This window comes from Ascaphus truei, unplaced genomic scaffold (genome assembly GCF_040206685.1).
Source record: "Ascaphus truei isolate aAscTru1 unplaced genomic scaffold, aAscTru1.hap1 HAP1_SCAFFOLD_1528, whole genome shotgun sequence".
Lineage (NCBI taxonomy): Eukaryota > Metazoa > Chordata > Amphibia > Anura > Ascaphidae > Ascaphus > Ascaphus truei.
Window position 1 is genome coordinate 1,405 of NW_027454416.1, and position 11,072 is coordinate 12,476.

Consider the following 11,072-nt stretch of genomic DNA (forward strand, 5'->3'; position numbering starts at 1 on the left):
AGACGCTCTGACAGTGAGGGGATCGTGGTGGGGAGGGGGGAGCGGGAGTATTAGGGGGCAGTATGAGACGGTATTACATCCTGCAGTATTAGACGCTCTGACAGTGAGGGGATCGTGGTGGGGAGGGGGGAGCGGGAGTATTAGGGGGCAGTATAAGCAGGTATTACATCCTGCAGTATTAGACGCTCTGACAGTGAGGGGATCGTGATGAGGGGGGAGCGGGAGTATTAGGGGGCAGTGTGAGCGGGTATTACATCCTGCAGTATTAGACGCTCCGACAGTGAGGGGATCGTGGTGGGGAGGGGGGAGGGGGAGTATTAGGGGGCAGTATGAGCGGGTATTACATCCTGCAGTATTAGACGCTCTGACAGTGAGGGGATCGTGGTGGGGAGGGGGGAGCGGGAGTATTAGGGGGCAGTGTGAGCGAGTATTACATCCTGCAGTATTAGACGCTCCGACAGTGAGGGGATCGTGGTGGGAAGGGGGAGTATTAGGGGGCAGTGTGAGCGAGTATTACATCCTGCAGTATTAGACGCTCTGACAGTGAGGGGATCGTGGTGGGGAGGGGGGTGCGGGAGTATTAGGGGGCAGTATGAGACGGTATTACATCCTGCAGTATTAGACGCTCTGACAGTGAGGGGATCGTGGTGGGGAGGGGGGAGCGGGAGTATTAGGGGGCAGTATAAGCGGGTATTACATCCTGCAGTATTAGACGCTCCGACAGTGAGGGGATCATGGTGGGGAGGGGGGAGCGGGAGTATTAGGGGGCAGTATGAGACAGTATTACATCCTGCAGTATTGGACGCTCTGACAGTGAGGGGATCGTGGTGGGGAGGGGAGAGGGGAAGTATTAGGGGGCAGTATAAGCGGGTATTACATCCTGCAATATTAGACGCTCTGACAGTGAGGGGATCGTGGTGGGGAGGAGGGGGGAGCGGGAGTATTAGGGGGCAGTATAAGCGGGTATTACATCCTGCAGTATTAGACGCTCCGACAGTGAGGGGATCATGGTGGGGAGGGGGGAGCGGGAGTATTAGGGGGCAGTATGAGACAGTATTACATCCTGCAGTATTGGACGCTCTGACAGTGAGGGGATCGTGGTGGGGAGGGGAGAGGGGAAGTATTAGGGGGCAGTATAAGCGGGTATTACATCCTGCAATATTAGACGCTCTGACAGTGAGGGGATCGTGGTGGGGAGGAGGGGGGAGCGGGAGTATTAGGGGGCAGTATAAGCGGGTATTACATCCTGCAGTATTAGACGCTCTGACAGTGAGGGGATCGTGGTGGGGGGGGGGGGGAGGGGGAGTATTAGGGGGCAGTATGAGACAGTATTACATCCTGCAGTATTGGACGCTCTGACAGTGAGGGGATCGTGGTGGGGAGGGGGGAGGGGAAGTATTAGGGGGCAGTATAAGCGGGTATTACATCCTGCAGTATTAGACGCTCTGACAGTGAGGGGATCGTGGTGGGGAGGAGGGGGGAGTGGGAGTATTAGGGGGCAGTATGAGACAGTATTACATCCTGCAGTATTGGACGCTCTGACAGTGAGGGGATCGTGGTGGGGAGGGGGGAGGGGGAGTATTAGGGGGCAGTATAAGCGGGTATTACATCCTGCAGTATTAGACGCTCTGACAGTGAGGGGATCGTGGTGGGGGGGAGGGGGAGTATTAGGGGGCAGTATGAGCGGGTATTACATCCTGCAGTATTAGACGCTCTGGCAGTGAGGGGATCATGGTGGGGAGGGGGGAGCGGGAGTATTAGGGGGCAGTATGAGACGGTATTACATCCTGCAGTATTAGACACTCTGGCAGTGAGGGGATCGTGGTGGGGAGGGGGAGTATTGGGGGCAGTATGAGCGGGTATTAGCTGCTCTGGCAGTGAGGGGGTTACAGGACGTTGTGTGCAGGATACCTAAACCTGCCTCCTTCCCCTCCCCACATTACAGGCGCCTGCTGCAGAAGGGGGAGGACAGACCCGTGGCAAGTGTGAGACCCCTGCAGTCAACGCCCATCCCCATGATGCCCCGCCACGTCCCTGGCACCTCGCCCGGCTCTGTTCACCCCTTCAACTTCCCCGTCAACTACCTGCAGAGAGCAGGGGTCCTGGTACAGAAGATTGTCACCACCACGGGTTAGCGGTCTCCCCCATCACCCCCCTGCATCTCCCCCCACACATCACTTCCCTGCATCTCCCCCCACACATCACTTCCCTGCATCTCCCCCCCCATCACCTCCCTGCATCTCTCCCCCCCATCAACTCCCTGCATCTACCCCCCCCATCACTTCCCTGCATCTCCCCCCAATCACCTCCCTGCATCTCTCCCCCCCATCAACTCCCTGCATCTATTCCCCCCCATCAACTCCCTGCATCTCTCCCCCCCCATCACTTCCCTGCATCTCCCCCCCATCACCTCCCTGCATCTCTCCCCCCCATCAACTCCCTGCATCTCTCCCCCCCATCACCTCCCTGCATCTCTCCCCCCCATCACCTCCCTGCATCTCTCCCCCCCATCACCTCCCTGCATCTCTCCCCCCCATCAACTCCCTGCATCTCTCCCCCCCATCAACTCCCTGCATCTCTTCCCCCCATCAACTCCCTGCATCTCTCCCCCCCCATCAACTCCCTGCATCTCTTCCCCCCCATCAACTCCCTGCATCTCTTCCCCCCATCAACTCCCTGCATCTCTTCCCCCCCCATCACCTCTTTGCATCTCTTCCCCCCCATCACCTCCCTGCATCTCTCCCCCTGCCATCTCCCCCACCCCCCCACAGAGTCTGCCTGTACCATCTGCCCGACACAGGCTTACCGCCCCTTTCCCTCCCCCATACTGTCCTGTCCTCCCTTAATGCATTAGTCCCCACTCAGTTACTCCGCTCCCTCCCGTATCTGACGTTCCCCCTCCCCCCCCCCCCCCCATCCTCCTCCCCGCAGACATCGTTATTCCAGGAATGACCACGTCCACAGATGTGCAGGCGCGAATAAGTGCGGGCGAGAGCATCCACGTCATCCGCGGCACCAAAGGTGAGCTCTGCAGAACTGATCGGGGGTGACAGAGCAATGCTCTGCAGAACTGATCGGGGGTGACAGAGCAATGCTCTGCAGAACTGATTGGGGGTGACAGAGCAATGCTCTGCAGTCAAGCAAAGGGTACTAACTACAGCGACATATTTCTTTTTATATCTCTTTATTGTGGAAAAGATATACATGGAAAACATCAAATATATACATTACCAGCACAGTTTATTACAATAATATTATTATCCAAATAAAATGCAGTTGCTTTAGAAATAAAGTTCTAAGGCAAACAAAAAACCCCAGTGTCATATCATCCAATGATATCTCATAAGGGGAAAAATAAATTCCTTCCTGACTCCAAATAGTGGAGATTAATCCCTGGATCAACATCCTTCCCATGTATACTTATTTGGTATATTCCTGTATACCGTTCCTTTCTAAAAAGATGTCCAACCTTTTTTTGAACATATCTATTGTATCTGCCATCACAGTCTCCATGGATTATGAATTCCACATTGTAACTGCCCTTACTGTAAAGAACCCTTTCCTTTGTTGCTGGTGAAGCGTTGTAGAGAGTATAGAGGGTGTATAGAGAGTCGTTGTCATTGGCTGTGTGCCATTTTAAGTTTTAAATTATCTTTTCTACTTCGTCTATTTCCTATTTTAACATTAACATTTCAAACCAGATACACTTTTAAATTGTGACCATACAGTTAACAAAACAGGAGGGGTGAAAGGGATAAAAGGGAACATACACCAGGAAATCGGCTAAGTAACCAAATACAAAAGGGCAAACCTGTGATTTAGAATAGTAAAGAGAAGTGCCATTAATAAGGGCTTTACATATGTATTATTAATAGGGAATGTGTGTCTCCTGATTCTGACATTAGTCTCTAGTCCTGTTTGGCATAAGCAGAATACTGAGAGGGATCAGAGGGGGAATGAGCAGATGCAGCCGCTCGGTCTGAACAAAGGCAGGGTGGGATTCTGTGCGAGAATGTGTTTCTATAATAATAATAATCTTTCTGTAGTTATACCCAGCTATATACTACAGGATACAGAGGGATATAAATCTGTGCGAGAATGTGTTTCTATAATAATAATAATCTTTCTGTAGTTATACCCAGCTATATACTACAGGATACAGAGGGATATAAATCTGTGCGAGAATGTGTTTCTATAATAATAATAATCTTTCTGTAGTTATACCCAGCTATATACTACAGGATACAGAGGGATATAAATCTGTGCGAGAATGTGTTTCTATAATAATAATAATCTTTCTGTAGTTATACCCAGCTATATGCTACAGGATACAGAGGGATATAAATCTGTGCGAGAATGTGTTTCTATAATAATAATCTTTCTGTAGTTATACCCAGCTATATACTACAGGATACAGAGGGATATAAATCTGTGCGAGAATGTGTTTCTATAATAATAATAATAATCTTTCTGTAGTTATACCCAGCTATATACTACAGGATACAGAGGGATATAAATCTGTGCGAGAATGTGTTTCTATAATAATAATCTTTCTGTAGTTATACCCAGCTATATACTACAGGATACAGAGGGATATAAATCTGTGCGAGAATGTGTTTCTATAATAATAATCTTTCTGTAGTTATACCCAGCTATATACTACAGGATACAGAGGGATATAAATCTGTGCGAGAATGTGTTTCTATAATAATAATAATCTTTCTGTAGTTATACCCAGCTATATACTACAGGATACAGAGGGATATAAATCTGTGCGAGAATGTGTTTCTATAATAATAATCTTTCTGTAGTTATACCCAGCTATATACTACAGGATACAGAGGGATATAAATCTGTGCGAGAATGTGTTTCTATAATAATAATCTTTCTGTAGTTATACCCAGCTATATACTACAGGATACAGAGGGATATAAATCTGTGCGAGAATGTGTTTCTATAATAATAATAATCTTTCTGTAGTTATACCCAGCTATATACTACAGGATACAGAGGGATATAAATCTGTGCGAGAATGTGTTTCTATAATAATAATAATCTTTCTGTAGTTATACCCAGCTATATACTACATACAGGATACAGAGGGATATAAATCTGTGCGAGAATGTGTTTCTATTATAATAATAATCTTTCTGTAGTTATACCCAGCTATATACTACAGGATACAGAGGGATATAAATCTGTGTGGGAATACGTGTCTATAAAAGTTATCTATAACTAAATTCTGTAATTATACCCAGCTATACGCTGCAGGATATAAAAGTAAGATTACATGTTAAAGGTTGGGATCATTTTAGCTTACACATTTCTTTTCTTTGCTCACATTGTGCTAATAATTGTGTCTCACTCCTGCACTCCGTCATATCCAGACATGTTTGCCACAAGGACAGTCACAGCATAAACACTAGTCACACAACTCAGAAAAGCAGCTTAAAAAAACAAGCAAAGAAAACCCAAAATAAATCAGTGGTGGGGGTTACTATGTGCTGAGATTCGAGCAGTCTGAAATTGTGACATGTTTAAGGGGTCAGTCCCTGCTAGGGGCAAAGTGTACTAATGGCAGTGACAGGGTTAAGGGGTCACATCTGGGTGATTAATTTTCAGAGAAACTAGAGCAGCGATCCCTTTGCTATTAGCATGGTTACATATATATCTGAGGAAGCCAGTTACATTGTTATGTTGTTTAGATACAGTTGTTTTTTGGCTGCGTGGGATGTAACTTCCCTCTGCACGTTCTACACTAGAAGGCCTGGCCTGAAGAGCTTACATTCTTCCTCTTGTGTTGCAGGAACGTACATCCGTACCAGTGACGGGCGGATATTCGCCATCAGGGCGAGCGGGAAGCAGAAGGAAGGGCGGCGTGCAGCCACCTCGGGTGAGGCTATAATAGGGGAATCAGGAGATAAGACCGCGCACGTCCTATTAATGCAGTATAGTCCTTCCAATGCGAGGGTCCTGCAAGGCCCGCTATAAAGCTGCCATCCTCGTGTTAATACTGCCCTTCTCTCGCCTCTCAGGATTACAGGGCTCCTCCGGTCAGTACCTGAGTAACGGGAGTCACTCCTCCCGTACCCCCCCTCCCGACGACGACAAGGAACCCACGCGACTCTACTCTCCCGACAGCCCCGAGATCCTGAGCGAGCTGCAGCATTACGCGGAGGCTGCTTCCGGCCGCGGCTCCCGCAGCGCCCCCAACCTCCTGCTTCCCGAAGCCCCCCTGCAGGCTCCGAACCCGCAGGGCAGGAAGCGCAAGGAGCCGCCTGGCCGCTGGCACCCCAGCAAGAGGCCATCCTACCCCCAGCTGGGTTACCCCAACGCGCCCGGCTTTGGGGTGACGCCCTCCGCGCTGAACCACGCGCTGTCGCGGTCCGGGAACTCTGTGTACATGGGGTCTGGGGGGGGCTCATCCCACTTCCAGCTGCCGGCTTTGCTGTCGGACCCCCAGATGGGCCTCCTTCCGGACTCTCTGTTGACCGCCTCCTCGGCCGCTACCTCAGCCCCGGCCAGTGAGGCCCCCTACCTGCTGCCCCCCAGCTACCCACTCCCCTTCACGCAGCCCCTGCTCCCCCAGACCCGGATGTTCCCCCCTTTCCCCTCCCCGCTGCTCTCCCGAGGACTCGCCACCAATAGCTCGGCCTCAACCTTCCCCAGCTACCTCTCCTCCCACTCGGCATACTCGGCCTCCCCGCCAGCGGGGGAATCCCGGCCTCTCCTCCCAGAGGAGGCAGAGCTGGGCTCCAGCGAGGACGAGGGGCGAGACGACGACGACGTGGTGGAGGTGACAGGAAAGTGACGAGGTGACACTGGGCAGACGTCATGGGAGAACAGAGTCCCCGTGCCCACCCACCCCCTCTGCCCGGCGAGAGACTTCATGGTGCCCCTTCCGGGGGGGGCCCAGGCGCTGGCGGGAAGGGTGAGGGATACAGGTGAGACACCCCTCCTCCACCACCACCACCACGAAAAGGGGTGCAGGGGCAACTTAAATCAACTCTGGATTCCACCAGGTGACACATCTATCATACTACAAGGCTGCGGAGGGGACACCGGGATGGTGAGGTGGCGTTGTGATCCCCCCCCTTACTGCCTGCAGAACGCTGGGGTCCTCCCTGCTCCACACAGCGGGAGTGTGTGGGTTTCTTAGCCTCCCTCTTTCCGTCAGATCTTCTCTGTGTTAAAGTTGAATGTCACTTAGGATTGGTCTCGTAGGGACTGGTCTGTCTATTGCGTCCGTCCCCCCCTCCAGCCAGCAGGCACTTTCCATCCTCCTGGTTCTAGCAGAAGCAGGCTTGTGGGTCGGCCCTATCATGCTCACCCCACAGTGTCAGCAAATCGTCCCGGAGCGGGGGGGGGGGGGGGGGAGGAGACGTGAAGCAGGGACACTGGGGAACTTTAGAATTAGGGTAATGTGTTGGAATGAGGGGCAGGTGCGCCACCACGTTACTGCAGTGAGGGGCAGTGGGATATATTTCTGGAGAGCTGTGTTACGGGTTCTCCAGCATTTAAGGGGGTAATGTACACTTGGGGGGTGGGGGGGGGGGTGAAATCACCCCAGCTCGCTGCAGTTCTTCCGTTCACCCAGCAGTGAAAGGGTTACTCTCCCTGGGTTTCTGACTTTCTGGCCCATTTATAAGTTCTACTTTTTTTGTACTTTTTTTAATTTTATTTTTTCATGTTCCGTTCCTTTTTCCCCGCCCCCGTTATTCTGCGTGTGCAGAGGGCCGTTGACCTCTCGCTGTCTGCACTCACCCAGTGAGGGGCTCTGCACACGGAGATTCGCCAGTAAAGTGTGTGCGCAGATACTCAGGATCACTGTGTATATAACAGCAGCCTGGTTATTTTTCAGCAGGGTCCTACACCGCTCCACTGCCAGGAGGTGTGCGTGCGTGCGTGTGTGCGTGTGTGCGTGCGTGCGTGTGCGTGCGTGTATTCCTAATCCATTCATTTGAAATGACAGAGACCCCCCATACAGTACCGGACAAACATCTCACAGCTGAACCCCCTCCTGCCTTTTTGGCTTGTTATTCGTTATATTCCTGATGGCCGGAGAGGGGTCTCTGTCTGATAAAGGGAAGAGACTGAGTCGCCCATGAGATCCCGCGTACGCGCCTCGGTCTGATAAAGGGAAATGAGGGATGTTTCCGAAGTTTGGGCCGCTTCTGATGCAGTTACGGGGCGGGTATCTCAACCCCTGATGATTGTGTGGGGAGGAAGGAGACCCCAAAATCAAATGTGTGAATGTGTGTGACGCTGAGCGGGCTGCACAGCATTGCATAGCGCAGACAGATTGCTCTGCAATTACATTAATTTAGCCAACAAAAAAAACAGGGGTGATGGTGAGCGTACCCCCTGCTGACTGTGATAGGGGGGTACCCCGTGCTGGAACCCCCCTGGATGGGTTTAGAGCTGGAAGCAGAACACGTGGGACGCTGCCCATACAGATGTGCTACAGAGTTCCTCCTGATGTCACAGCGGCTGTGACCTCATAATCGAGGCAGAGGGCTGTAACCGTCCCCTTTTACCTCTCACTGCCGGAGGCTCCTAGGTTGTATAAACATGTGGAATAAACTGCAGCACCAGTCCCTCCGGCACAGACTGGGTTAAGTGCCTCATATACAGAGAGAGAGGGTAAGGTGCTGCTTTATAGAGCAGTGCTGGGTATTATGGGGCGGCGCTACACTCGCATGGTGATACTCAGGATGAATATACAGTGCAGTAATGCCCCCGCTTAGAACAGGATTGCTGCGCCTGGCCCGTTTAACCCCTCGCTGGAAGTGTGATGAGTACATCTCACCCAAGCCTCCCAGCCTTGTGTGTCTGGGCTCCGCAGGAGTAGTGTTACCACACATAGACGCTCCCTCCTGGGGCATCAGAGCGGTTATCATGTGTCGTCCCGGCCTTCCGCACGACCCGTGTATAAATAACCTATTTATTTCTATTTTGTGTCCTATGTCCTTTTTTTAAACATACACGTGGGTGTGTATATATATGTATGTGTATGTATATATAATGTATACATATACACACACAGACATACATGAGAGAGAAGTGAATCACAGCTGACATGTTGGGTAAAGCTGAGTGACTTATCTGCCTTTTCTTTTTGTAAAATAAACGTTAAATCTGAGGAGAAAAAAAAAACCCGGAAAACCCTTGCGGATGCGTCTTATTTGTGTCATCAACGCTAAACCGGGATCAAAATATGATGCGCAACATGTATATAAAGACACGACACAGACACCCCTCCCACGTATGTAGTCTTTACTTGTATGTATTGATAAAATGTTACCGGAAAGTAATACAGTGAGAGTTACCTCTCGTTTTCAAGTATGTCCTGGGCACCCAGCTATGCTGACAATACATCGTTACACGTTATATTTACAAACATTTCAGGACAGAGATGGTGATTGTGGCTGTAGCACAGTGGTTTCCAACCTTTTTTTGGTTAAGGAACCTGTTGCAGAGTACATGCAACTACACACGCGGGGTCTCTTGACAAGGCTTATTTATTGAGCCTTACAAAAACATACAGCACACAAAATAAAATAGCTTCTCTTCAGCAGACAAAACAAAATAGCTTCTCTTCAGCATGGCAAACAAAACAGCTTCTCTTCAGCATGCAGGACACAGACAGTTCATGAAACATGTACTTTGCAAACAGACCTAACAGTAATCTCCTCTGTATTTCAGACCTCTGTCCTGACCAGCTAGCCTCCATGTGTGCACAGCCTGGGGGTTTTAAAACACCTTGATCATGCAGCTGGTGTCAGACTAATTAAGCAGCCCGTCCCAACTTAACCTCGTCACTTCTGCACTGCAAGCCTAAACATAGGTTTGCCAGGTATATGGCTGGTGACCTTCATTCACCCTGTCACAGAACCCTATGTGAAATTCTGAGGAACCCCAACCCTCTCTAATAGCGCGTCTGAGATCAGATGCATTGTAAGGAACCCCAACCCTGTCTAATAGCGCGTCTGAGATCAGATGCATTGTAAGGAACCCCAAACCCTCTCTAATAGCGCGTCTGAGATCAGATGCATTTTCAGGGACCCCAACCTTCTCTAACAGCGCGTCTGAGATCAGATGCATTGTAAGGAACCCCAACCCCGTCTAATAGCATGTCTGAGATCAGATGCATTGTAAGGAACCCCAACCCTCTCTAACAGCGCGTCTGAGATCAGATGCATTGTAAGGAACCCCAAACCTCTCTAATAGCGCGTCTGAGATCAGATGCATTGTAAGGAACCCCAACCCTGTCTAATAGCGCGTCTGAGATCAGATGCATTGTAAGGAACCCCAACCCTGTCTAATAGCGCGTCTGAGATCAGAGGCATTGTAAGGAACCCCAACCCTGTCTAATAGCGCGTCTGAGATCGGATGTGATTGTAAGGAACCCCAACCCTCTCTAATAGCGCCTCTGAGATCAGATGTGATTGTAAGGAACCCCAACCCTGTCTAATAGCGCGTCTGAGATCAGATGCATTGTAAGGAACCCCAACCCTGTCTAATAGCGCGTCTGAGATCAGATGTGATTGTACGGAACCCCAACCCTTCTGTATTTAGTATAATTTTTAAAATGACCTGAAAATGACAGGGATCCCTTTATGGGTTATATACAATTTAGAGTGTAAGCTCTTGGGGGCACGGACTCCTTCCTCCCAATGGTTTCTGTTATTTGATGGTTTGAAGGATAATGCTGCACTCCCCAAAAAAGAAATTAATACAAATACCGGTGCTCCTGGTTCAGGAATCTCTGCGTGGTACCCCCGATATCGCATGTGAAAGGAAGAACCCGGGCCCTGCGTGGTACCCCCGATTTCACATGTGAAAGGAAGGACCCGGGCCCTGCGTGGTACCCCCGATATCACATGCGAAAGGAAGGACCCGGGCCCTGCGTGGTACCCCCGATATCACATGTGAAAGGAAGGACCCGGGCCCTGCGTGGTACCCCCGATATCACATGTGAAAGGAAGAACCCGGGCCCTGCGTGGTACCCCCGATATCACATGTGAAAGGAAGAACCCGGGCCCTGCGTGGTACCCCCGATATCACATGTG

General features: G+C 50.4%; 1 protein-coding gene across 1 annotated transcript; it reads left to right on the forward strand.

The window, feature by feature from the left end:
- The first annotated feature begins 1,913 nt into the window (after positions 1–1,913).
- LOC142476235 (helicase ARIP4-like) lies at positions 1,914–9,167 on the forward strand. The gene is made up of 4 exons (XM_075581719.1): positions 1,914–2,130; positions 2,932–3,021; positions 5,807–5,893; positions 6,036–9,167. Exons 1-4 carry the CDS (start codon positions 2,016–2,018, stop codon positions 6,809–6,811), a joined length of 1,068 nt encoding a protein of 355 aa, XP_075437834.1. The 5' UTR covers positions 1,914–2,015; the 3' UTR covers positions 6,812–9,167.
- The last annotated feature ends 1,905 nt before the right edge of the window (positions 9,168–11,072 follow it).

Bases quoted from the DNA above. Each gene is read 5' to 3' on its own strand.
- LOC142476235 (XM_075581719.1), top strand. From the start codon at position 2,016: ATGATGCCCCGCCACGTCCCTGGCACCTCGCCCGGCTCTGTTCACCCC. The intron at 2,131-2,931 runs GTTAGCGGTCTC...TCCTCCCCGCAG, and splicing joins GAAGATTGTCACCACCACGG to ACATCGTTATTCCAGGAATG. The intron at 5,894-6,035 runs GTGAGGCTATAA...CTCGCCTCTCAG, and splicing joins GCGGCGTGCAGCCACCTCGG to GATTACAGGGCTCCTCCGGT.